Source organism: Cnephaeus nilssonii (genome assembly GCF_951640355.1).
Source record: "Cnephaeus nilssonii genome assembly, chromosome: 22".
In the NCBI taxonomy this organism is placed as follows: domain Eukaryota; kingdom Metazoa; phylum Chordata; class Mammalia; order Chiroptera; family Vespertilionidae; genus Cnephaeus; species Cnephaeus nilssonii.
Window position 1 is genome coordinate 15,358,097 of NC_137093.1, and position 27,388 is coordinate 15,385,484.

At 42.7% G+C, this 27,388-nt stretch overlaps 3 protein-coding genes across 7 annotated transcripts; 1 reads left to right on the top strand and 2 right to left on the bottom strand.

The window, feature by feature from the left end:
* Nucleotides 1-374: 374 nt before the first annotated feature.
* On the bottom strand, nt 375-2,439 carry LOC307094355 (proteasome subunit alpha type-6-like). Its single transcript, XM_079763093.1, has one exon. The coding sequence runs from the start codon at nt 1,741-1,743 to the stop codon at nt 1,237-1,239; it is 507 nt and encodes a 168-aa protein (XP_079619219.1). The 5' UTR covers nt 1,744-2,439; the 3' UTR covers nt 375-1,236.
* An 8,755-nt stretch (nt 2,440-11,194) lies between these two features.
* On the top strand, nt 11,195-26,472 carry HYLS1 (HYLS1 centriolar and ciliogenesis associated). Of its 4 annotated transcripts, none has more exons than XM_079762531.1 (3): nt 11,195-11,268; nt 21,255-21,373; nt 23,534-26,472. In XM_079762531.1, exons 2-3 carry the CDS (start codon nt 21,360-21,362, stop codon nt 24,513-24,515), a joined length of 996 nt encoding a protein of 331 aa, XP_079618657.1. In that variant the 5' UTR covers nt 11,195-11,268; nt 21,255-21,359; the 3' UTR covers nt 24,516-26,472. The 4 variants fall into 4 exon arrangements, with proteins under 4 accessions (XP_079618657.1, XP_079618660.1, XP_079618659.1 ...); XM_079762533.1 differs by lacking the exon at nt 11,195-11,268 and adding an exon at nt 19,804-19,912; XM_079762534.1 differs by lacking the exon at nt 21,255-21,373 and having other exon boundaries at nt 11,217-11,268.
* On the bottom strand, nt 13,088-26,609 carry PUS3 (pseudouridine synthase 3). Of its 2 annotated transcripts, XM_079762529.1 has the most exons (6): nt 26,470-26,607; nt 23,309-23,458; nt 20,133-20,551; nt 19,455-20,020; nt 18,387-18,577; nt 13,088-18,248 (listed from the first exon to the last, which is right to left on the bottom strand). In XM_079762529.1, the coding sequence occupies exons 2-6, from the start codon at nt 23,445-23,447 to the stop codon at nt 17,938-17,940; spliced, it is 1,626 nt and encodes a 541-aa protein (XP_079618655.1). In that variant the 5' UTR covers nt 23,448-23,458; nt 26,470-26,607; the 3' UTR covers nt 13,088-17,937. The 2 variants fall into 2 exon arrangements, with proteins under 2 accessions (XP_079618655.1, XP_079618656.1); XM_079762530.1 differs by lacking the exon at nt 23,309-23,458 and having other exon boundaries at nt 26,470-26,609.
* Between the last annotated feature and the right edge of the window lie 779 nt (nt 26,610-27,388).

Below are 27,388 nucleotides of genomic sequence, written 5' to 3' on the forward strand. Positions count from 1 at the left end.
GGTAATATTTTGTGTCTCTCTCTTTGACCCTCCCTTACCTGTAAGGCGATCATAAAAGTACAAGTGATCTGTGCGACAGCTCCTGTTAGTCATCGCTGCATTAATCTTCCAGCAACTTTTCATTTCACCGACGCAGTTGTATCCATCAAAGACATCACATTTATGGCAAAATCGAACCCCTAAAGAAAGATAGTAAAGCTTTAAAGCAGAGCTCCAGGGAAAGTGGTTCTACTTCTGAATCTCTCCGACCTGTACTCATTTTTATTGAGGTGTGCAAACCTCACAAAAATAAGTTGAAACCCTTCCCAACATCTGCCAAAGGTCCTTACTCTTTTGAGTAGGGAACAGTTATGACCCTTCCTGGAGCCAAGGATATCACCCCTACCCAAGGCTGGGGGCAGAAAGAAGACACTAGAGCAATGAGGAGAGAAGAGTGGAGTCAGGGAGGGCAGAGAGACAGTGTGTAAAGAACTCAAGTATGTCTGTCCCCTCTTGCTGCAGCATTATTTATCCAAGGATGGCAAACCATACATTTTGTGGTCAGGACTCTGTCTCCTGTGAAGAGAAGAAGAAAAGTTCTCCATGAACCATTCTGTAGCGTCCCCAAGAGTCAATTTTAGAAACCCCTCCCTTCTTTCCCATACATTCTCTCCCAGCCCTCATTGCCTCCCTCACCAGGACTCACCTTCGTCCATGAAAAGCATTATGAATATACCCAGCAAAAGCACTTGGAAAATCCAGGAACCCATTCCTGTGAAGGTCCCAGTGGGAGGTTGCAGCTTTATTTATTCCCATCACCTGCCCTTAGGCATCCCACTAGAATCACAGAATCATAAATTTCAGATCAAACCACCTGAATCCTCTCTAATGTTCCCAGGAGAGGGTACACACTGTCTTTGTTTGCATTCCCCGACCCAGACACCACATTTAATTTTATTAGATCCATCATAAGATAGTAATTAACGCTGGTGTAGAATCTCTCTACCTTGTACCTCTTCACTCCGGTGGTAAGTCTGTTTGTTGGTCTACACAGACCATGTCTCGCTTCACATTTATTTATTTATTTATTTATTTCCCAAAAGCACTGTTTTTATTTATACAGAGCCCTAACGACTTCAGTGGCAGGAGGAATGGGAGAGGTTCCTTTTTCAATCCAAGGGCCTCCATAATGTTCATCTGTTGTTACCAAACACACAGGCAAGTGGCGTAGTGGATTTGGTAAACTGACGACAATGTTTAGTCTCTCTCTGCTAGAGCAACAAGATGAGTGTCAATCTCTGCTTCTGTAAGAATCCTGAATTTAGGATTTTCAACTGTAACTACTCCAACTTCTATTTCTGAAGGTTTGAAATCAATGGATAGAACAGTAGACAGGCAGGTAATCGCAGTTTCCACTGTCTGTTCAAATGTCCAATCAAATTTCTTCTTCACTTTTTTTTTTTCAAGAAAGCTGGTTGACTCAGTTTGTTTAACACCTGCTGCAGTGGCTTTAAACCCACAGTAGTAACCTGCAGGATCACACTTGTACACCTGAGGGCCTTGTTCTTCATCTATACCAATTAAAATCATACAACAACCACGGGGCCTCATTTCAGCATTGTGTGTGTAGACCTGAGAAATATCAGCAATTCTTTTACACAGCATGTCCACAGGAATCTCATAGCCATACTTGTATTTCCAGTTAGCTGCCTCATAGCGTGCCCTCTGTACCTGGGATCTGCTGTCAGCTGTCATTCCTGTCATCACACAGCCAATGTTTTCAGTTATCTTCAATAAGTGAGTCACTGTGCTGGAATCCAATAATTTGTCAGGTACTTTCTTCTGTGTGACAATTACTGCAGTCTTTCCCTCTGACAGTTACTGATGTAAGGCCACCCTGGTTAATAGCCTTAAAAGCATATTCGACTTGGTAAAGCCGGCCCTCTGGTGTAAAAATGGTAATGTGGCGGTCAAAACCAGCGCTCAAACCACAGGACATGTTGAAGCAGCCACTACTTCAAGAACGGTCTCTCTCACTTCACATTTATGTGACATCCTTTCAGATATAACAAAGCTGGGGTCACCGTGCATCAGTGGGTTGCTCAGTCCCTTTCAGGTACCATAACCTCCAACAGTACTACATCCCTCACAAAGTAGGTCACCAAATCAGAGCCCAAGTCTCCAGTTATGGTCTGATCTCCCAGTGTAGCACCATCTCTGAGGATGGATGAGACAGCCCAGGAAAATCGGGTGGTGGGAAGGGGTGATCTCAACTGCAAGTTTGCTCATTACTTTTTTCCAAGGGAGACAAAGACCAGAAATAATTACAGTGGGAGAGACTTTCACTGAGCGTTACGGGAAGAAAGAGAAATAAATATTTCGATTAGTCACTAGAAAGGGGGTACAGAGGGAAAGGAGGCAGGGCTGGAAATAAGCTTTTCCATCAGTTCCCTGCCTTTACCTTACTTCCTCCGGATGGTGCAATGTATTTGTGCCATCCATCTTTCATCTAGTAAGTGTTAACTCACCAGGGAAGCTTTTCTCATATATATATATATACTTTCCATGTTTGCTTTTTCTCCAGAGTACTAAACCCAGTTTTCATTCTATAGCTTTTCCTTATTGATGTTTATTGTGTCTCTCTCCCCTCATAAGAATGAAAGCTATACGAATCCAGGAGTTTCACATGTTGTGTTCACTGCTCTCTCCTCAGCACCTAGAGTAATGCCTTGTACAGATAGGATAATCAAAAGTATTTGATGAAACAATGAGTGGCTTGGTTAGTATGGTCAACCTGAGAGACACAAGGGAATGGTGTCTCTATACTGACAGCCCCTAATTCGAAGTTTGCAGGATGGCATTCCTGACCTTCACCTTGCAGTTAGTAGTCACTATGGGGAAGACAGGCAGAGGTGATGGCAGATTTCCCTGTCTTGGGGAGAGAGTGAGTTTAGAGCCGGTTTTCTGTGTGGGTTCATTCAGAGACACGCCACACGCACGTGTGATTCCTCACATAATCTTCACTGTACAGTGGGTGCTACCTCCCTGCTGTGACTGCAAACAAGTTACTGAGCTTCCTTAGGCACACACAAGGACTATCAGAAATCTATCTGATATGGTTGCTGGGACTGCAAAAACTCACACATGGGCCATGGCAAACATTAAGACCCTACTTGGCATCGAACATCTTTGGGCATGTTCTGCCCTTGTTCTCTTTGAATTCTCTGAACAACCTCATAGGTAGGAATAACTGACATTGTCTTATAGTTGAAGACCAGGGGTGCTTGGAGTGAAAGTATTTTCCCCCAGGGAACAAGGCTTACATCTGTCTGATTCAGTGGCCACCATCTTTGCCCTACATCTCACTTACAATCTGGAGAAGGGTTTCCGGGGCTGCAACTCTGGAGCAGCTCTACCCTGAACCATCAGATGACAATGGGAAGAGAGGGAGAAAAAGGAAAAGGTCATCTCCATTAAAAGAAAAAATCTCCCTCTGCCTGGCAGAGGCCACATTCATGAACAAAGCTCCCACTGAAATGAAGGGGCCTCACAGCCTGGCTGATGTGCCACTGTCTGGAAGGCATCCCCAGAGGGGCCACCTTTGGGAGTCTTCCCTCTGGAATGTGTGAGACATAGGCAGCAATCCTGGATATTAGTCCCAGAGGGTTTGTGCTCGGAGCATCAGCTTATGCCTCTGAGCAAAGGACCCTTGTGCCTGGGAAGATAGATGCTCCTTGGCCGGGGCAACTGGTAATGAAAATCTGGGTGTGAAACTCAATCTCCATACAAGCCAGGTCTTTCTCCTGTGTTTGCCCTGGTCGCTTTGACCAACTTTATTCTCTGAATGCAAGTAACAGAAATTTTGGAAATAAATCAAACTTATTAAGGAATAAGTAAAATTCCCTTTATGCCCTCAAATCTGAGAGAAACAATGTGAATGTTTTTCCATATCTTCGCACAGGATTATTTCTATACACATATCAGACGTTCATGTTAACAAATGCTATCACAGTTGACATCATACAGGCTGGGGCAAAAGTAGGTTTACAGTTGTTTGTATGGAAAATAATACAATAATTAATAAATAATAATCCAAGAATAAACTGTTTTGCGTACTCATAACTGTAAACCTACTTTTGCCTATCCCTGTATATGTGCTATCATGACTTTTTACTGTGGAATTTTCGCCCTTATCACTGTCCCTCCTTATCCCTCCTAGACTGCGAAGCCCAGAATAGAGAGGAGGCTCAGGAGCTGGTCCCCAAGTAACCCCTTTAAAATGGCTGCTACCTGAACCTACCTTCCAGATTCAGCCAGAAGCCTCAGCTGGCTTCTCAGCTTTCCAACACCTGTTACCCCAGGATCTTAGTGTGGGCCACAGACAGAGCTCGGGCACCTGGGGCCATCCCTGTCTCCCAGGGTACCTGAACATGTGCTGGCCACCGGCTCTTTCCTCCCACCTCTGTATCTGAGCCCCCAGAAGTAGGTTCCCAGGCCTCCCCTGAGGCCTCTCCTGGGGCCAGAGTCTGCATCTTCTCCCCTCCAGCCCTGGCTCCATCCCAAGGCCCTGTTGCTCTTTCCTAGATGGGGGCTGAAGTACACCCCGTCCTGCCCAGAGGCACAACCTGTATCCCATCCCCTCTTGCTACGGAAGGAGGGCAATGGATTTGAGGCCAATGAGGCTCCTTTGTAGTCAGCCTAAAGTTGGTTTTCTGTTTCCCCTGAAGGAGGACAGTGTAAGGGCATGAGACACAGGGAAAAGTAAAATGAAAACAACACTGTTCCCAAAGAAAGTTTCCTGCATTTATCCTTTTCAACAACTTCTGCAAACCATAAGCACAACCCCTGGCCCTGTGCAGCAGAAGGGCGCCTGCGAGGGGAGTCATCTGGTCCAGCTGAGTCAGTGAGAAGACAGAGACTCACTCTATGACTGGGCTCTCTGAGAGGCCCATCCCACAGGAGAAAGGAAGTGTGTGGTGTGAGGACGGTCACATTTCTTCTCCACGGCATATACTCTGCCTCACATCCACGTCTGCAGGAGCAACGGCGCTAGCCAACAAGTTCTGACACTTAGACCCAAGCTCCCTCTAGCAGCCTGGATCCAACCCAGAACATTGCCCTGGGTGCCTGAGTCTCACCCCAGAAACCCTGACCCACCCTCTCCTCCTCCATGTCCAGCCGAATTCAGCCTCCTGACCTAGCCCCGTTCACCCTCCTTGAACTGTGCTCCAAACCTTCTAACCTTGGACAGCCTTGAAGGCACCATTTTACCAAATGTGGAAGATACAGGAGTTGGGCACAGAAGCAATGTAGCCCAATGTCGCCACACTGAAAGGGTGTAGGGAGATTCTAATCAGGTCTTGGTTATCAGGTCAGGGACCATGTCCACAGGTGGGAGAAGTATGGGATGTCCATTTGGGGTCAGACATGGATTCTGAGTCGCCAGTTTTCATTAGTTCACCCCCTAGCACATGCCGGCTGTAGGAGCTTAACTCATTTAACACGGTAGAAAGGGGATCAATTGTGGGGAGGCCAGGACTAATAACAACTAACTTCTTCACAAGGATTCCTCCAAAGATTTTCTTCAGGACACCATCTCCCAAGGCTTTTCCCAGACTGAGTCTCAGTCTAAGGGGACAGGGCTTTGAAGCCATTTCCTCATGCCCCGTAATATCACCCCACTCCTGCCTTACAGTCCATAGTTCTAATGCTAACCCACCGCACTTAGGAGTGATGAGGCTCCTGCAAGACACCCCCAAACAGCAGTTCTCAACCAATATCCATGACTGCAGTCAAGTGGATGCTCTTCACATGCCCTCCCTTCGACAGGCTGCTGGGACGTGGGCTAGTCATGCTGGAGAAGAGGCACTGGAGGTTACTGCTCCCTAGCTGTAGCCTCTGCCTGTTCTCGCCCACCCAAGAAAACCCACAAACAACGCCCATGAGGTTTTAACATTGGCCTTAAGTTTACACAAATTTGCTTTGAAAGTACAGCGGGAAGAATGTAGGCTGGCAGCAGCAAACGACACCGTGGGATCCATTGTGTCTATTTTCCCAGCCAAGACTGAACTTGGTGGGTGCTCACCAGGGCTACCCAATTAAAAGCTGTGCGGTGGGGCTGAGTTAAGAAAATGAAACGCGTTGTTTTTCTAGTTTTCCATGGAAGCGAGAATAGACGTTGGAAACTGCAGCCATCAGGAGCCACTCTCTGAGAAGGTCACCCACAGGGCCAGAGAGGACCGTGGGCATGGGAGTGAGGAAGAATTTGGCAGTGGGGGTGGGTGTAGGAGTGACCCGATAATGGTTAACTGCTGGCAGGGCTTGGATTCGGCGTGTGTGGGAGTGGGCAGGAAGGTCAAGAACAGTGTCTTCTACAGTGACTTTTGAAGATGGAGGCTCAGGTTCAGAACAGATTGGTTCCTCAGCTGAGTGAGCAGCAAGCATATGAAGGGAGCTCTGATTCACTGAAAGAGGGTTAGAGCCGTTGCTCTGCAAACCAGAGCAACCACAGACAGAGGCAATATTCAAAGGATTGTACTGGTATATAACCCCAAAGGCAACTCGACTGAACTGTTAGGGGATGTTCTCCCTATAGCTCTTCCTCCACCTCCTTTTTACCAAATGCGTCAAATACAGGAGGAGCTGGGCACAGAGGCAACGGAACCCAATGTCTTTACTTTGTGTATAAGAAACAAGACTGCATGAAAATGTCACCACAATGTAAAGGGTCTCTTGTCTTTGGGATTTCCTGGAAATCTGAGTGACTCTCTAGCTGCCCAACTCCTAGGCCCAAGTAGTTTTCTAGGAGAAGGCATAAAGGGGCTGGTTCAGAATTATTAGAAAAGACTCTATTCCTAGACCAAGCCTGAATGCTGAGTCACTTCTACCACCCCACCGCCAACCCCCACCCCACCCTGCCACCTTACACCTTTGCTTTCCTGAAGGTCTGACCTGGAGTTCTCGCATATCTTCCTATCTTGGGGAAAAACAAAACGTCAATTCTTCAAGTCTTTCCACAGTGAGTGAATGAAAGAGCATCGAAGTCGCAGCACTGTTTACAAAGGGACTCAGCTCTGAAGTGCTGTGATTATGGCATTTGAAATCGTGCCCGGTGCACCAGGCATCCCTCCTGGGCCTCATTTGGTGGGACTATTGCAACCTCTGTGTAGTCTTCCTGCCTGTAGTTTCTTGACCTTTCCATCTAATTAATAACATGACTCTTCCCCACTGATACCAAGGTACAGCAAGGGTGAGGTTAATGATAGTGTCCCCTCTGCTTACCTAGCAGCCAAAGGAAAAGACCTATTATTACAAACAAGCACATCCTACCCTAGATCATAGAGGCCAACTGAGATTCAAAACCGGGCCTATATCAGATATGGAGAAACTGTTAAGGACCTGTTTGAAGATCGGACACAGAAGCATATCCCTCTCAGCACCGTGAGTGATCAGAGCCAAAGCGAAAAGTTGGTGATGTTGAAAGAAAAGGCTGGACCCAACTACAACGTTGAATTTGCTACCAGCTCTTGGTGGCATAAATGATCCAAGAATCATTATTCATCACATAATGTGAGTGAGTGATGAGTCTGCAGTTGCGATATAAAGGCAGCTGAAGAATTTTTGGAAACTCTGGGTAAGTTTGATTATAGAAGGAAATTACTGGCCAGAGAAAATATTTAATATGGATGAAACCTCCCTATTCTAGAAATGAATTGCCTGAAAGGACTTCCATCCATATGGAGGCCAAGTCAGTGCCAGCTTTCAAGGCTTTTAAGGACAGGGTAACAGTCTTGCTTGGGGGCAGTGCTGCAGGCTATAATTGAAACCTTTGTGATCTGGCACCGTGAGAACCCCAGGGCCTTCAAGCATATCAGTAAGTACACACTGCAAGTGTACTACAGGAGCAATAAAAAGTAATGGAGCCTGGCCAGTGTGGCTCAGTGGTTGAGCGTTGACCTATGAACCAGGAGGTCACGGTTCAATTCCTGGACAGGGCACATGCCCAGGCTGCGGGCTCCATCCCCAGTAGGGGGCGTGCAGGAGTCACCGATCAATGATTCTCTCTCATCGATGTTTCTATCTCTCTGTACCTCTCTTCATCTCTGAAATATATATATATATATATATATATATATATATATATATATATATATATATGTTTATTTATTTTTTTTTAAAAAGCCATGGATGTCTCAGCTTCTCTTCAGATGCCCTCCTGAATTGTTATGCTAGTGAAATGGAGAAATGCTGTTCCAAGAATAACATATCTTTCCTGATTTTATTGCTGATAATGCTCCCAAACATCTGGAAACAGAAGCCCTCTTAACTTTCTATCCGCTATTTTCTTGGGGTGTGAAGGTGAGATGGGGTGAAAAATGACTATAACAAAAATTATCAAATGGGCTTTAAGAGTTTATAACATCTTTCTGCTTATAATATTGGAAATATGACTTGTCTTTTATTTATTTTTTATAGGAGAAAATGTTAAAGGTAATAATTGTTGACATTACCAACTTGTCTAAGATCTTCAGTGAATTTAGTAAAATTACTGAAATGGGTTATTGTGGCTTTTTTAAAAGGTAATTTTTAAAAAAAAGATTTTTTATTGATTTTAAAAGAGAGTGGGGAAAGGAGAGGGAGAGAAACATCGATGTGAGAGCAAAACATAGACTGGCTGCCTCCTATATGCCCCCAACTGGGAACGGAGCCCACAACTGAGGCATGTGGCCAAACTGGGAATTGAACCAACCAATCAAACCACACCAGCCAGGGCTGTATTTTCAATATCTGTAATTTAACCCTTTGCACTCACTTGCTTTTTTCTCGATTCCTTTATTCTAATGCTAACCGTGTTGAGTCACACTCGATATCTGAGTGCAAAAGGTCAAGTTAGAGTGAAGGAGGAAAAGGCATATTGGAAACATCAATAAATAAATGAAACATCACCAACATTTTTATCTAAAGAAATATGCAGAATCAAATGGTCTGGAGAGACCATTTGAGTGATACCATCTGGAACATGGTCTTGCTTTATTAAGGAGGGGAGGGAAAATATTTGCACCCTTTTAATTTTGGAATGTCTAGGATTACAAAGTACCAAAATGAACACCAGAGAGTAATTTAAAAATAGTGATCATTAAAATAAATAAATAAATAAAAAAAAATAAAAAATAGTGATCACTCAAGTTTGGTGTAATGAAATCTCTTATTTTCAAATAAAATTGTTTTCCCTTATTTCCTTGTTAGCACAAGCTAATATGGTAAAGGCACAGTAATAGGTGTATTTATGCACATATGTGGAGATGTGGTTTGAAGACAAATGTCAGTTATTAACTTTTTTGAAGAAAATATTAAAATTCCATTTCAATTGAGTATACATGTTAAACTTTCCTTTCTGTGGTCTATCATTACCAAAGATGCTTGTTGACACAGAAATCTGCACTTTTATTTTCTAGTAATTGCAAACCACTGAAGACTTTTAATCAGGGGAGTGAATGAACAGATTGTTTTAGAAAAAAAATAACTCTGGGAGCAGTAGAAAGGAAAAACTTAGGGATAAGGGTACTGAAGGGATGGAAGACAGTTGAGGAACAAGAATTGTATCCGTGACTGTGAGATGGAAGGAGAAGACATTCTAAATGACTGATATCTTTTTTTTTTAATGAGATGTAAAAGATAATTGGAGAATAACTGTGAGATTTCAAAGTTGGGCATTAGTGTATGAGTTAGAAAAGCAGAGAGTAAAGGCATTTGATGTACCTGCAAAATATTCCAGGAGATGTCCTATGGGATAGTGCAAATTGCAAAAAAGCGATCAGGTCTATTACTTTGCAGAAGTATGATTGACATGACGTGGCATTTGATTTGATGCTACAGAGAAGGAACTTGGACACTGTCACACACTGCTGGTAAGTTTCATACAATCATTCTTGAAAGCCATTTGGCAACAAATATCAAAATCCTTAAGAGGAGCAAACTCATTATACCAGAAATCATATCTCAGGGAATGTATACTAGAAAACTAATGGTGAATTGTTCCAGAGAATTAACTAATAAAAATTAACTTAGCATGTTTATAATAGAAAAATAATAAAAAAAATTGCCAAATGTCCAGTAACAGGAAACGAAGGAAATAAACTAAGATCCTGCCCGGAGTGGTGTTGCTCAGTGGTTAGAACGTTGGCGTTATAGCCTGAAGGGGCGCGGGTTCGATTCCCGGTCAAGGGCATGTATCTGGGTTGTGGGTTCGCTCCCCACTCCGGGTCGGGATGTGTGCAGGAGGCAACCAGTGATTGTGTCTCTCTCACATCAAGGTTTCTCTCTCTCTCTCCCCTCCTCCCTCCTTCCCTTCTACTCTCTCTAGAAAGCAATGGGAAAAAAAAATCCTCTGGTGAGGGTAAAAAACAACTAAGATCCTTACATATTGGAACACTTTGCTATTATTTAAAGTAATGTTATAAAAATTATTCACATACATAGGATGTGCCCTGAGACAAAGAGAGAATAAGAGGTAACAGAGCTTCTGCCTAAACCGGTTTGGCTCAGTGGATGGAGCGTCGGCCTGCGGACTGAAGGGTCCCAGGTTCGATTCTGGGTCAGGGGCATGTACCTTGGTTGCGGGCACATCCCCAGTAGGGGTTGTGCAAAAGGCAGCTGATCGATGTCTCTCTATCATCGATGTTTCTGACTCTCTATCCCTCTCCCTTCCTCTCTGTAAAAAAATCAATAAAATATATTTTAAAAAAAAAAGTAACAGAGCTTCGGAAAGGCCTCCACGCGCATCGGAACCTTCACACCGAGCCCGCGTGGCAGACTCGGTGGACCCCGCGTCGAGAACCCACCTGCCGCCACCGACCCCGCAGAGTCGGGAAGGGTGAAGACTGATCCAGGGAGGTGGACGGGGCGCTAAGACCGCCGCTGACGCAGGCTTCAGAGTCCTCCCCTCCGCGTCCCGTCGGCATGGCGACGAAGCGACGGTTCCGCGCTCGCGCTCCGACGCCGCGGGACTCGGACGTGTCCCCATCACGCGCCGAATCCCGAACTTCTTCCCGCCTGCGGGCGGGACAAGAAAAAAACCACAAACCAATCAGAATGTAGAAGTGAAAGGCGTTTACCCCCAGGACCAATGGGAGCGCTGGAAGGCGGGGCAGAGGGCGCCGGTTGGTTGTAGGGATTTAAACCTCGGGCGTCCGGCGGTTGAGCAGGCAGTGCGCCTGCGCAGGCTGCGGGACGCCAACTGATACCTGCGGAGCTGAGGAACTGGGTGGCGAGCGGACCTCGGCGGGGCGGGTAAGCGGGACCGGGTGGGAGAGGTGGAGTGGGGCCCAGAGGGCGGCCCGGCTGCTGGGGAGAGGTCGGGGCTGAGTCCGCGGAGTTGACTTCCCGGCCCGGGTACCGATGCCCTGGCGCGCTGTCCGGAGCCCGGACGTACCGACTGCCCGAGTTCGCAGCGTTCTCAGATGCTGGTTGCGGCGGCTCAATGGACCCTTGGCAGCCGGAGCCCCCCGAGGTCACGGCGGCCGGGGTTTAGCGAGGTGGACGGGCCAGGGGTCGGGGGGGGGGGGGCGGGCGCAGCGAGGGAGCCGGCCTCCCCGGAAGCGTCACAAACAGATGACACCCAGCGTGGGCCAGGTGGTGGCGACTCGGTCTTTCTGTAAACTTGAGTGTGAAAGGCTTCTCACCCCCTAGGCACCCCTTTTTTGAACTAATCGGTGTCACCGTGCGAGCAGCTCTTTCCCAGATGTAATAGGGTAGAGGGTGAAATTCAGCCCTACAGCCCTACCCTAGAATGAAAATAAACCTTCCCTCCGCTCCTGATGATAAAAATTAAGCAATCTCATTGTTTTTTATACGTAAATCAAGCAATATTAGGTACATATAAAGAAGAGTAAAATACTAGAAATTCCATCAGCCAAAAAACAAACCCTCACCTTTGGGTTTATTGCAGATGTATTCATTATGAATATATATTTACATGGCTATACTTACACAATAATTTTTATGTAACTATGTTTTGAATATAGTAAAGCATATTCACTTAAAAAGCAGATTGCGCCTTAGTAGTGTTTTAGGAACACATGTCCGTCAAATGTAGACATGCATTATCCCTTTTAATGCATGCATCGTAACTCTTGCATGCATTATTTAACCGGATATTAAATAACCAATCCTGTAATGATGGACATTTGTCTTTTCAACTTCTTCATCATCATAGGATAGCATGATTATTCGTACATATACTTGTTTACATTCTTACCAGTTTGTGGCCTTAGAATCATTCCTGGAAGTGGATGATGGCTTAGAAATTATGGTGCAATTTAAATTATGATTGATAATGTCAAATTTGCCCTCCAGAAAAACTGATATACCCCTCCCCACCCCATCCACACACATACAGAGGGTGAGGTTGCTTTTTTCTCTACACGCTGACCAGCACTGGATATTGAAAAATTTTCTAGAAGGATGTCTTACTACTTTTATTTGCATTATTAATGAGACTAGAGGCCTGGTGCTCAAATTTGTGCACAGCCCGTCCAGCTGGGCTGGCTCTGGGAGGGGGGTGGCCATGGTAGGTTGGCTGTTGGCCCTGCCCCTGATCGGGGTGGGGAGGCCCAGTTCCAGTCGCTTGACTTTTATATATATAGATTAAACATCTTTTTCTATGTTTATTATTTTTTTTGGTAAGTCATTTGTCTTATTTTGCTGGTGTATGTATCTTTTTATTTATTAGCTTTCTAGAGGAATTTAAATTAGCAATTTTTAACCTGGTACAAATATTTCCCCTAGTTTGTTGTCTCTTTCGATTACAGTTCTTTTTTAGGGTATTTTTTGTTTTGTTTTGTTCTGATTTTGTGGTACATAAAGCTGCATGCTTACCTCCCAAAGGCAGAGGAATTTGATTTAACTCTGCAGTAGCCTTCCTGTAATAGTTAGAATACTGATCCAACGTACCCCTTCCACCCTTGAAATCCTTTCTCTTGAAATTAGCTAAACCTGGGACATCAAATCGCTTAAGATTTTTGAAGAGAAGGCACTTTGGGGTATTTTGGTTAATACTGTCTGTAATTCTTGTCCTGGCCTATGCTTTCTCTGCTCGCCTGTGCTCAATTGTAACAGGGGAGTCTGGCAGGACACACAGCAACCTCCCTCTCAGTTTAGGAGGGCTGTCCTGAGTATAGGGCTGGCTCTTAAAGGCATGACAGGACAATTTAAGATGAAGGAAAAAAATATGTGTGTGTATATAATATGGTCTGTAATTTTTCAAAAATATAAGGTGTTCTAGCCTCTATATAAGTTTCCTTATAAGAGAAAGGATTATCAGGTCTTTTATTATAAAGAGTTTCTCTTTAATATAAAGAACTGGCAGTTACCTGTGGAACTTACTAAAGTTTAGATTTTATTATTTGCAAACACCTACCCTCATATGTTCAAAAGGAATGGGAGTGTGCTATAATTAAAATGCAAATAAAGTAACATATTAGTCACTATAGCAGTGATTTCCAGCAGCTGTGCCACAGCACACTGGTGTGCCACAAGAATTTTTATTTATTTATTTTAAAATATATTTTATTCTTTTTTTTTTTTTTTTTTTTTACAGAGAGGAAGGGAGAGGGATAGAGTTAGAAACATCGATGAGAGAAACATCGATCAGCTGCCTCCTGCACACCCCCTACTGGAATGTGCTCGCAACCAAGGTACATGCCCTTGACCGGAATCGAACCTTGGACCCTTCAGTCTGCAGGCCGACACTCTATCCACTGAGCCAAACCGATCAGGGCATCCACAAGAATTTTTAAAACATGCAATACTTGTTTTGTCAGGGGCACTGACCTCTTTTCTCTTAGATTGTCCAAAAAAAAAAAAAAAAAAAGACAACAGCCAACACAATAGCAGTCCAGTGGGAATGAATAAAAATTATACCTATTTTTTTGTCAGATCAGCAAAAAATATATTTTTTGGTGTGCCACAGAATTTTAGTAGTTAATGTGTGCCAGGAGATGAAAAAGGTTGGAAATCACTGTTATATGTTATAGCACACAAAAGAATCTCTTGGGCTGTAGTGCTGGAACCCCTCCTCACCCAGATTCCTATTCCATTTCTGTCCCTACTTCATTCTCTGCTTATCTTTTTAGTAGGTAGGTTTGTATTGCATAAACATTGAAATGGTGTACTTCTCACAAAGCTCCATTTTGTTTGTGTATTCATTGATATGTAAAATCTCATTTAAAGTTCAAAACCTATTGAAATAATTCCTTCCATTTTGTAGTGAAGAAAGTAAAATCTAAGCCCTACTTGACTTCTGACATTTATTTAGTCCCTACCATGGGTCAGAGACTTTGAATTTATACGAACATTTCCTCACATAACTGAAGTAATTCTAAAGTTACAGTTCGGGATTTCTCTCTTGCTTCTTCTATGATGATTGTCCTGAGTTTTCTCCCTATGGTAACTACCTAAAATAATGTCACTAAAAGCTTATTCTAGATTTGATAAAGTATAACCTACTGGAATTGATTCCCTTAAGACCTAAGACCTTGATCCTCTGCTCTTTGCTTCTATAGACTCTCCCAAACATGACATTTTATTTAGTGCTTTCTGTCCCATGTATCATTTCTTTAGAGTTGATTTTTAAAAGTAAGGAGTAATTTAATTTTTCTTTCTGTTTTTTGTTAATCTTCACCCGAGGATATTTTTTCCCATTGATTTTTAGAGAGAGTGGAAGGGGATGCGGAGAGAGAAGTATTGATTTGTTGTTCCACTTACTTATGCATTCATTGGTTGATTCTTTTTTTAAAAATACATTTTTATTGATTTCAGAGAGGAAGCGAGAGGGAGAAACATCAATGATGAATCACTGATCGGCTGCCTCCTACTGGGGATTGAACCCGAAACCCAGGCATGTGCCCTTGACCAGAATTGAACACGGAACCCTTCAGTCCGCAGGCCAGCGTTCTATCCACTCAGCCAAACTGGCTAGGGCCATTGGTTGATTCTTGTATGTGCCCTGACAGGAGATCAAACCTGCAACCTTGGCATATTGGGACAACACTCTAACCAACTGAGCTATGGGCCAGGGTTTTTTTTTTCCAATTGCAGTTGATGTTCAATGTTATTTTATAGTTGTTTCAGGAGTACAGCATATTGGTTAGGAATTATAATTTACAAAGTGATCCCCCTGATAATTCTAGTGCCCACCTGGTACCATACAGAGTTATTACAATGCTATGGACTATATTCCCTATCATCCCTGGGACTATTTTGTAGCTTCTTAGTCCCTTCACCTTTTTCACCCAGTCCTCCCACTCCCTTCCCACCCGGCAACCCTTAGTTTGTTCTTGGCATCTATGAATCTGTTTTCTGTTATTTGTGTTCTTTAGATTCTACATAAAAGTGAAGTCATGTGGTATTTGTCTCTTTTTAACTTATTTCACTTGCAAGTGGTAAGATTTCATCCTTTTTTATGGCCAAGTAATTGCTTGCATTGCTTCCGTATTTTGGCTATTGTAAGAAACCCTGCGTATATCTTTTCCAATTGGTGTTTTGGATTTCTTTGGATATATTCTCAGAAGTGGAAATGCTGGGTTATGAAGTAGTTCTATTTTAATTTTTTAAAGAACATACACAGTTTTCCATAGTAACCTATACCAATTTGCAATCCCATCAACAATACAAGTTGACGTATACTTCACTTTTCTTATACTATTTAAATTCTAAACCTGGGACTCTTTCAGTGAAGTCTAATGTCTGCAGCCTACCCACTACTAAGTTTGTGCACTTATACAGCATGTTTACTATTTATGTTAGTATTGTTTGTAATTGTCCCATATGTTAGTTATGTTTTAGCTACCAGCTTGAAGATATAGAGCATATTTTTATAGTTGGATTTTTCAACAAAGGTAGGAACATGCTATTTGTTGGTTGGTAAATAAAACGTTGGATCTCATATAGTATAATCATAATTGTGGGTAAGTAATACACTCTGCAATGATGAAAATTGTTATACTGAGGCAGAAGGTCTGAGTTCATTTACTTGATGTTTATTATCTTTTTTGTTAATTCTCTGAGGATATTTTTTCCCATTGCTTTTTAGAGAGAGGGAGGGAGTGAGGGAGAGAGAAAGAGAAAGAAAGAGAGAGAGAGGGGGGAGGAGAGAGAGAGAGAGAGAGAGAGAAACACCGATGTGAAAGAGACATTGGACGTGGGGCAGGAACAAATCCACAACCCAGGTACGTGCCCCATGACTCTGGTTTGTGGGCTGATGGCCTAACCACTGAGCAGAAGGAGGAAGAGAGAGGGATAGAAACATCAGTGAAAGAGAAACATCATCAATCGGCTGCCTCTTGGGGATCAAGTTCGCAATCCAGGCATGTGCCCTGACCGGGAATCGAACCCATGACCTCTTGGTTCATGGATTGATGCTCAACCACTGAGCCACACCAGCCCAGCTGAACTCCTTATTTTTGTTGTTAATCCTCACCTGAGAATATTTTTTCCATTGATTTTTAGAGAGAGTAGAAGAGGGGGGAACACTTATGAATAAACATTGGTGTTTATAAGTAATATTTTGAGGGTTAATTATCAACTTTGAGAACAAGCAAAGCCCTGCCTCATTTTCATGTCCCAGTGTGTCTTAGATGTGCTTTAAATCTGAAAACTGGGAGTCCTGACGGCCTCCCTACTTGTGAACCTCATAGTCATTCACCCAAAGTCCTTTTGCTTCTCCTTTCTTAATCTCAAATTCATGTACTTCTCTGTTCCCCTTCCTACAAATCTAATCTAGGCTATCGATTTCCTTGATTATTCCAACAGCCTCCTAATTGGTCCTACTGTCTTGCCCTCTTCCAGTCTACAGTATACACAGAGCAATATTTGTGCTACACAATTCTGGCATTTTAATCCCCCCTCCCCACCCCAGTGGTTCCTCAAGATAAAACTCTAAGCATTTTTAGGAAGGCCTACAAGGCTCTATGGATAGGACCTTTGCTTACCTTTCTAAACTATGCAAATGTTGTCATCTTTAACTCTGCTCCCATTTGTTCTACAAGATTCAGCTTGGATATCGTTGTAAGAGCTTTCCTTAAATCACTATAAACTGCCTGGCCTGTTTCTTTATGGCCTGTGAGCTAACAATGTTTTTTTATATGTGTAAAATATTGAAATAAACAAACAAACATATTTCAAAGACCATTTGTGGCTCACACAGCACTAAACTGATAAGCTTTGTAAGAGATGCTGTGCCTCATTCAGTTAGGTCACTGTCAGGTAGTATTGTGCCTGGCAGTGCACACTGCACCAATTTATCAAATATTTGACTAAATTTCATTTTTTTAATATCCTAGAAAATAAGAAATGCTCTTTATGCTAATTCAGATGGGTAGTGAATATTTCATTTGCTTTTGAAAAGGATAGCACAACAAATTAAGACACTTGCAGGATCAGGTTTAATAAATTTGAACATGAGGCACAGGTTTCCAGGTGTATATAAATACATCTCCATTTTACATCTGCTTTTTGCTTCTTCCATCTCTTAATCCTTTTAGATAGGAATGAATGTTTGGTTTCCTGTTGAAGCTTGAACATCCTTAAATAGAGCGTATGGTCTTTTTTGTTTTGTTCTTTTAAGAACTGATCATCTGAATTCTTTAGGACTTACTGCAGTAAATTTTGTATTTCCTTTTTACCCACCTACCATTAGCTAGTTGTTGCTTCCTAGATCCTGGAGAGTTTTCTGTGGTTAAAGGATGCTTTTATTGATTTTTTTGGGTCTTTTTTTACAGAGAGGAAGGGAGGGGGATAGAGAGAAACATCGATGGGAGAGAAACATCGATCAGCTGCCTCCTGCACACCTCCTACTGGGGATGTGCCCGCAACCAAGGTACATGCCCTTGACTGGAATCGAACCTGGGACCTTTCAGTCCGCAGGCCAATGCTCTATCCACTGAGCCAAACCACTTAGGGCTAAAGGATGCTTTTAATTTCTGTATCAACACAGACTCTCTTTGTTGGTTTCTCTAAAATAGTATTTTCTTCCTCTGGCGTGTCATTACACTCCCTTTTGGCTTTTGTTTCTGCCTCATTGAATAAACGTGGGTATTCAATGCGTCCCCTACGTACGCAGTGCTGGATCCGGGATTCCAATCCTTGGCATTTAGGACGATCCATTAGGGGCTTATATGTGCGCATTTTCACTCCTTCTACAAAGGCACTGGTCTGCTTTATGACAGAGGGCTTAACATTTCTCCATTCTATTACTTCATCCGTCTTTGCTCCTATAATAAGTACAATCAATCATTAGATGAATACTTTACCACAATAGAATCACCTCCAAACTTTATATAAATCTACCTCCCCATAACCATGAGTAATTTTGGTACTGGTAATTTTACCCGTGGATTTCCCTATCATACCTGTCTCACAGGGCACAGCAACAGACTCGAGTCCTTGCAGCATACTATATAACACGTGAGTCTTAACAGCTTGATTAGCCCACTGTTGTTGTAGGTAGGTTATATTGAACTCCTGAACCTCCTGGTCATAGAGCCACTTGATATTTTCAAACTTACAGTCATACAAGACTAGAGGAAATTCTACAGCCATACTAGAGAGGAGACAAAACAGCATGAGAATACATAGCAGCCATCCAACAGTTCTTGAAAAACAAGGTTAGTTGGGTTAAAAGGAGGGGGAAAACTTTGTCAATATTAAGTATCTAATAGTTAAGAAAATACAACACTATCCCTAACTTTCCACAACATTATAACTAAAAAAAAGTCAAACCATGGGGCAGCTGGTTAGGTTTGGTCTATACTGGGGTAAATTTCAATGGTAACAAGTCACCTACAAGTGAGTTCATTGGGTTCCATCATATAGCTATAAAATTTAAAACAGCTGGTGGTATTTTTCCAAACTTGTCAATTTTGCATAGTATGAAGTAGAAACGTATAGATTTCACTGCTTAGGAATGAATTACTGGTCTGTCTGACCTCAGCCTGCTCTCAAAAGAAAAGTCAGCTGTTTTTCTTACTTTTCCTACCTTTCCTACCATTTCAGAAACTGAAAATTAGGAAAAATTCCAAAGTAGTAGTATGATTACTCCATAATACAAAGCAAGCAAGATTTAATATGAATAGTTTGAATGCTTACTATTTGACTTTAACAGAACCTAACAATACCTCTTAACATAAATTCAATGGGGGTGGGGGGATGTAGAAATGAATGTGCTTTTATTTAAGAGGCCTGGTCCAAACACCTATTTCTTATTCCTGGGATAGGAGTAACAGAAGAAAAATCAAAGATACCACTTCCTCTTACATGTTCATAACATTCTACAAGTTATACTAAAAGCTTCATGAAGAAAGACTCGGTGACTTAATTATTCAGACAATTGTGAGGATAGAAAGATATATTAGAATATATTTCAAAATAATCTAAAAGCAATGGCTGTTTTGTTAATATGTATTTATACTTAAATTTACCTGTATTGAGGTTTCTGGGGATTTTTCTCTATGTTTAGCAGCTCATCGATAATCTCTGGCTTCTCCATTCCTTGGCCAATCAGAAAAAGGATAGCCATCATACAGCGGACTTGATGATAAAGGAACGCCTGGCCAGTCACTTCAAACTGACATAACTGGAAAGGTTCTTGCCATCTGTCCTCAGCCAGACTCTGGCCCACTAGCTGTACTTGAGCAGACAGAATAGTCCTCTGAAAATTGATCACTCCATTGGCTACATCCATTTTACATAAGTTCCTAAAATCATGTGTGCCGACATACTTCTGAGCTGCACAGTTCATGGTTACAATGTCTAAATCAGCACGAGGGAAAAAGTAGCGGTAAGTCCGCTCAAGACAACTGAACCTAGCACTGAAGCTGGGCTCTACAGGGGCCCAGGCCAATACGCGGATGTCTGGAGGGAGCACCCGATTGAGAATGTGAGTATAACGGATCTCTTTAGCATCATCGTTTATTTCATCCTTTAAATTAAAATCCTTTGAATCCCTGCCCTTTGGAAAGTGAGAACGAAGGTCCAGAGAAATCACCTGTGGAATTAGAGAAAGATAATGTGTTAGAGATACAAATATGAATCCTCAGTATGTACATCTAGAATATATTGGTATTGCTGGCTTTGAGAAACTGTTTAGTGGTCCTCACCTGTCCAAAGGCACTAACTCCTTTGTCTGTTCGTCCACATCGGTGATACTTGGATGTCTGTCTGCTTTCTATTAGTCGAGTCTTGGTTAGAGCCTCAAACAGTTTCTCCTCAATTGTATTGTTTGTGTTTTCCTGACTGGCAAAGCCCTGGTATCCCCAGCCCAGATAGGCTATCTTTAGGGCTACATGTCTTTGACCATGAGCACTGAAGTCAAATGCACGCTTAGCTTTTCTAGCTCCTGAAGCATTTGCTCTAGCATTTGAGTCCTTGGTGTTGGCCTGTTCTTTTTTAAGTCTTTCTATCTCCTGCTCTAGTTCTTGTACTCTTTTTAGGAGTTTGTCAGTCTGGATTCTGTCTATGTCATTTTCAGCCATGATAAGAACTCCAGGAATAAATGAATCATAAGGGTCCGCACTACCTGAAAAGAGAGTAAAAGGGATAGTTTTAGTGTTGGTTCCTTTGATCATGTCAGTAGCCTTCAACTATGTTCAAATAGTATCTAAGAGTTAATTTAATGCCTTAAGGCTTAAGCAGACTTTTGCTCTGCCCAGGGATACAAGCATTACCTTAGTTATTAGGGTTGACCACCCACAGAGATTACTCTTTTTCATCTGTGTAGCCAATTTAAAGGGGAAAAGGAAAGTAATATCAAAAATGTTTGGCTAGCATTGTTAAGGTTTCAATAGTCAGAATTTGGGGAAAATTACTGTATCTTTCATATCTGTATTCATTAGCTGAGATGATTAGGGACTGATGTTACTGATAATTTCCCCCTAAAACATTTCCTTTTGACTTCTCATTACATGTGTTCAATCTTTCCCATCAAAATCTGTTGATATGGCCCTGGCTGGGGTGGCTCAGTTGGTTGGAGTATAATTCCATAAACAGAATGTGGCAGGTTTGATTCCTGGTCAGGGCACATATCCAGGTTGTGGGTTCGATCCTTGGTCATGGCACATGTGGAAGGTAACCGATCAATGTTTCTCTCTCTTTAAAGAAGTTTTTAAAAAGAGAGATCTTTTGATATGGAATATATGTCTACTGTGTCTATTGCTTTCCAGTATCAGATAAAACTAATAGTTTACATGTCCTATCATCTAATACTAAATTCTGTCTTAAAGGTGGTACAATAGAAGCTAGCCTGATTGAAGAAATTTGTCAATGATCCGTACTTTATATTGGAAGTAGATCCTGGAGTCAAGATTTTCCCACTTTAAACAATTTTGATGGCAGAAAGAAGGTAATTAAGCACTGTGATCCTTTTTAAAGTCAAATTTAATGCATGTTCTGAAAAAAAAGATCATCTGAGGACAACTGTACTACATCCTTAAAAATGGTACTAGATAACTTATGACTGATGGTTATGTTAGGTAATAGAAGATCATCTACACCTCTGTTCTAAGGCTGACTATGTTATGTAAGTCTAGGTAGCTCATTTTGTTTTTTGCCCTTTGAGTTTCTATATCTATGATAGATTAAAAGTTTACATTTCAAACATATAACTATAAAAGTGCTAGAAGAAAACATGAAATAACTTTCTTAAAATCTTAAGAGTGGGAATGGGCATTTATGCTTGCACAAGTGTGTAAAAATTTATAAGATACACGTTGTAACATTCATTTTTTAACAACAAAAGACTGTAAGCCTACAATAAATCAATCATGGACTAGCTGAAAAATTACAGTACATCCATACATTGGAATTCTATGCAACGTACTAGCTGTGTAGTCTTGGGCTAAGTTATTTCATCTCTCTGACTCATGTTACTCGTCTGTGAAAAGATAATCAGAGGACCTATCCCAGTTATAGGATTGCATGAATGAATATAAAACACACAGAACAATGCTGGATACATGGTGTCCTTCTCAGTACAAGTTAACAATGGTCATGAAGCCTTATGACCTATATCTGTGTTTGGCAAACTGTGGCTTGCGAGCCACATGTGGCTCTTTGGCCCCTTGAGTGTGGCTCTTCCACAAAATACCACAGCCTGGGCGAGTCTATTTTGGAAAAGTGGCGTTAGAAGAAGTTTAAGTTTAAAAAATTTGGCTCTCAAAAGAAATTTCAATCGTTGTACTGTTGATATTTGGCTCTGTTGACTAATGAGCTTGCCGACCACTGCCCTATATCATGCAGTCTCAAGCTTTTCTTATGCCAAAACTCACCTATCCTGACCTGTGAGCTACTAAAGGTGGCAAGAACTAGCAGGCAGTAGAAAGTAGGAGTGAATAATAAGAGGGTAGAAATGAAAGCAGGATTCTCCAGCCCAGCTGGTGTGGCTCAGTGGTTGAGGGTTTGATTCCCGATCAGGGCACAAACTGAGGTTGTGGGCTTGATGCCCTCTGTAGGGGGCCTGCAGGAGGCAGTCAACTGAATATCTCTCATCATTAATGTTTTGCTCTCTCTCTCTCTCTCTCTCCCTCTCCCTTCCTCTCTGAAATCAATAAAAATATATAAAACAAAACAAAACAATATTTGAATGTTTTAAAAAATAAAAGAAGGAAAGCAGAATTCTCCAGAACTGAGTTAATGCCCCTGCAAACTCTTTCCATACTATCTTGTACTAATCTGTAATTTATTATTTAACTATTATAGTTATGACTAGAGGCCTGGTGCACGAAATTCGTGTGTGTGTGTGTGTGTGTGTGTGTGGGGGGGGGGGGGGGTGTTGTCCCTCAGCCCAGCCTGCACCCTCTCCAATCTGGGACTCCTTGAGGGATGTCGGACTGCCCGTTTAGGCCCGATCCCACAGGGTCGGGCCTAAACAGGCAGTCGGGGATCCTTCTCATAATCCAGGACTGCTGGCTCCCAACCGCTCGCCTGCCTGATTGCTCCTAACCACTTCTGCCTGCCAGCCTGACCACCCCCTAACCACTTCCCTGCCAGCCTGATCGACGCATAACTACTCCCCTGCCAGCCCGATTGCCCCCAACTGCCCTACCCTGTCAGCCTGGTCGCCCCTAACTGCCCTCCCCTGCAGGCCTGGGTCCCACCCAACTGCCCTCCCCTGCAGGCCTGGGTCCCACCCAACTGCCCTCCCCTGCAGGCCTGGTCCCCCCCCCCCCCCAACTGCCCTCTCCTGCAGGCCTGGTTGCCACCAACTGCCCTCCCTTACAAGCCTGGTCCCTCCCAACTGACCTCCCCTGCTGGCCTGATTGCCCACAACTGCCCTCACCTGCTGGCCATCTCGTGGTGGCCATCTTGTTCCACATGGGGGCAGCCATCTTTGACCACATGGGGGTGGCCATCTTGTATGTTGGAGTGGTGGTCAATTTGCATATTACCTCTTTATTATATAGGATTGCCTTAGCCATTTTTCATTTCACTGACAAGAAGGGAATGAACAATTTGTGAGATAGAAATTTATTATTAGAAAACTGATCAGTGTTTTCTCTTGCAGAAGGCCCTACAATGTGAGGGAAGCAATGGAGGAACTCATGGGACCTAGTGGACAAAATTGGGCCAATATGGATCCAGAAGAACAAATGTTAGCGGCTGCTACAGCTTTCACCCAGATCTGTGCAGGGCAGGGTGAGGGAGATGTCAGGAGAGAAGCCTGGCCTACCCAATATGATCCCTACAGCAAAGCTTCAGTAACCCAGTATGATCCCTACAGCAAAGCTTCAGTAACCCAATATGATCCCTACAGCAAAGCTTCAGTAACCCCAGGAAAACGACATGCTCTTCCTGTGCAACTGCAGTACCCACATGCAAAAAGTAATGTCACCTCAGAAACAGTCTCGGAGGCCTCCCAAAGACCCCGAAAGCCAGTGATGAAGAGAAAGGTGCTGCGTAGGAAGCCCGATGGGGAAGTATTAGTGACAGATGAGTCAATTATCAGTGAATCAGAGTCTGGTACAGAAATTGATATGGATCTCTGGGATTTAAGACAAAGGCTGATGAACCTTCAGTTCCCAAAAGACAGGGAGACCCCTGTTGATATTTCAGAAAAACTTCATCTACCACATGAATACCAAGATCAGCTCAATAGCTATCTACAAAGAGAAGGAATGGGCCCTCCAGCTTATGAACAAGACCTGATTGTTGCCAGCCGACCGAAGTCCTTTATTCTCCCAAGGCTGGACCAGTTAAGCCGAAACCGGGGCAAGATAGACCGGGTAGCCCGCTATTTTGAGTACAAACGAGACTGGGACTCAATGCGATTACCTGGTGAAGATCATAGGAAGGAATTACGCTGGGGTGTCCGAGAGCAAATGCTTTGTCGAGCAGAACCTCAGTCCAAGCCTCAGCACATATATGTTCCAAACAATTATCTAGTACCAACTGAAAAGAAAAGATCTGCCCTTTGTTGGGGTATTCGTTGTGACCTTGCAAATGGTGTCATGCCCAGAAAGCTTCCCTTCCCTCTTTCTCCTTCTTAAGTCTTTTTTTTTTTTTTAACCTGTCTCACAGGGTTGTTTGGGATAACATGGCATTTTATATCTTTCCTTTTATTTAAATAGAAACAACTAACTTGAAAGACCATTGTACATTATAGAGTAAGGACTTCACCCATCATTGGTTTTTCCTAGGTGTATATCACACTGGTATCAGATGCCACTTAACTGCCAAGTCACCACACTCAAATCCAGCAATGCAAGAGAAGTCACACCAGAGGAAGAAAACAGACCTGGTCTCTCTACTGTCAGATTAGTAAGCAAAGTCAGCTAACACTGTTTTTGCTCTATACTCTTTTTTTTTACCTTTGACCAACGTGAGTTGCTGTTTTTAATAGTTGCTGGGGGTTAAGCTTATCCATTAAAGGATTTTGGAAATCTGTGGACTTGCCCTTATTTTTACTTAAATATTTCTCAAAGTAAGATGATCTCAAACCTGAGTTATGAGTCTGCTTCCAATTGTACTCCCCATCATACTCTCGTCGCCTAAACAATGAGCCAGAGGGAAGGAACAAAACCAGCCCTTCACACACACAGACCTAAAGAAAGGGTAACAGCACAGCTATCCTCCATTAGTAAATGTAGATAATGTTAAATGCTTTCTTAATAGTTGCTCAACAACCGCACTATATGACATACAGGATTCTAGCACAGGTTTTGTTTCTAATTATTGAAATGTTTGGCCCAAATTTTTATAATTTGCCACTGAGGTTGTCTTAGAAATATGCCTGTCACTTGAAGGCTATTCCCACTCTGCAACAGAACTTCAAACGGCTAACATCTGGAACTAGATGCAGACAAAAAAAAAAAAAAATGCATTTGACCTATTTGGGTACAAACAAACACTAATTCTGCTCACTTAAATTGGATCTCCTTGTTCTTGACTCTAATCCAATGAGGAACATCTACAAACTGAAGGTTGTCCCTTTTAACATAAGAAGAGTGAGTAGTGATAGCAGAAATCGTTCGTTCGTTCAAAGGAAAAGTTTTGTGACAAAAATGAATAACCTTGACCTATATTCTAAAATACATTTTCTCCATAATGTTTAAGCTACACCATTCATTGACTCAGTTTCACTGCTAGGCATTTATCAGCAAAATAATCAGTGACTCAAAGATAATGTACTGCAAATAAGTAAAAACTGCAAGCCACAATGGTGAGGTTAAGTAGAACAGCAGTCATTGAGAATCATGGGAAGCTAATGGGAAATGCAAATTAAGTGAAAAATAACCTAACACTGGGTAGTGAGATTAAAGGTAGTTTTTATTTTCTTTAAATTTATATACTTTTAAGAGTTAAAAGCCACATGACAGTTTTATATGCAAATCAGCAAAATGCTCAAATGATTTACCTTTATATATCTCAAAGCCCAATATTTCAAATCAAAGTTTTGAAGTGATTATCTAGTTCAACCCCTTATTTAAGCAAAGAACCAGTCCAAAGGGTTTAAGCGCGGAGTAATCAGATTTGTGGCAAAAGGAGGAGTAGAGCCCCAGTCTCCTGAGTCGGTACAGTGCTTTCTCCAGGACATCGTACCTTCCTCTGGGTGAAGTACAGTTCCCAAGCGCACACCTAACACCTGGAAGGGGGCTGCCAATTACCGCACAGGTATTCGTGCATTCGGCCACGCATTGCCGGTAAGCACTAAAGCAGCCATTAGTTTCAACACATTTTTTAAAGTTAAAAAGATTTTAATCTCGAAAATATTAGTAACTAGTGGAGTAGTAGAAAGGGAATTCCCATGATAAATTTAACTAAACCAACGAGGGAAGGAGGGGTAATAACCACAGGATCAGAAAACACGAACCTATAATCGCTAATATCAGAGAGCAATCCCCTAAACGATCTGAAAAGTGTCGCCATGCCTTCCTCACCCCACAACCCACTGGGAGCCCGAACCAGTACCAGCATTTTGTTTTATGAGCAAACAACTCTCACCGAGACAGCAGAGGCTTCACTCCACAGTCCGAGGACCCTGTAAGAATCGAATTAAAGTAACCGCTCCTCCTGTTGAGTTTCCGCGAGGAGCTCCAAGAAGCACTGAACACAAACACAGGTCCCACTCCCGTAAACCGGCACTTTCCTGAAAAGATCGAGGAAAGAAAAGGGAGCGGGGAAGAGAGAAACGTCCAACTATTGGTTCATTCGTCCGTTCCTCTTCTGTAGAACCCAGAAGACAACCCACCCTCCAAACCCCACGTTTACATTCCCATCTTGGACCAAGCGGCTTTTCGCGGAACAGGAAGCTGTCAATTGGCGTTTTCCGGGCGCGCTCGGGGGCTCATGGGAGTTGTAGTCCAGCTTTGTGGGAAGTATTGTTCTAAGAGCTGGGGTGCAGGCTTGACGTGGAAATCAGCCTAGTGTTTCCCAGTCTGACCACCGTTTTCCACCTAAGGCCTGGCTTAGTACAAGAACAAACAGATAAATTGTAGTGCGCTAAAATAATAGATAAGTAACCATTCAAAGGTCTGCCACCCTTATACAAAAACTAAAAGAACCTGGCTCTGGCTCACTTATGTACCCATTTAAATTCGTAGAAAGTTACCACTGGGAGACAAAAACAACAAAAAAGTTTACTACTAGAACCCAATGTAAGAGCTGAACAGGATTAACAGTGGGGAATCTGGCTTCAGCACCACGGAGAGAGTATAACTAGATTTTTGTAGGTTTTTTCAGAGACTGGTCCAAATCTCAAGATTCCAGTTAGAAAAAAAGGAAAAAAAATCTGGTTCTTTTGTCAAAGTCCAGCAGTCAGTAGGAGAAGGATTCTATCCCAAATTATGCAGTGCAGGGAGGAGGTGGTGGCTGTACCACGAGGGACAGTTTTCTCAGGATTGCTTGAGCAAGGGCTCACATC

Excerpts from the sequence above, each read along its gene's own strand:
- LOC307094355 (XM_079763093.1), bottom strand. The coding sequence starts at position 1,743 with ATGACAGGAATGACAGCTGACAGCAGATCCCAGGTACAGAGGGCACGC.
- PUS3 (XM_079762529.1), bottom strand. The coding sequence starts at position 23,447 with ATGGCTAAGGCAATCCTATATAATAAAGAGGTAATATGCAAATTGACC. Across the intron at positions 20,552-23,308 it reads CACCACGAGATGGCCAGCAG|GTAGTGCGGACCCTTATGAT; the intron begins GTGAGGGCAGTT and ends CTCTCTTTTCAG. Across the intron at positions 18,249-18,386 it reads TGCTGTGCCCTGTGAGACAG|GAGCAAAGACGGATGAAGTA; the intron begins GTATGATAGGGA and ends TACTTATTATAG.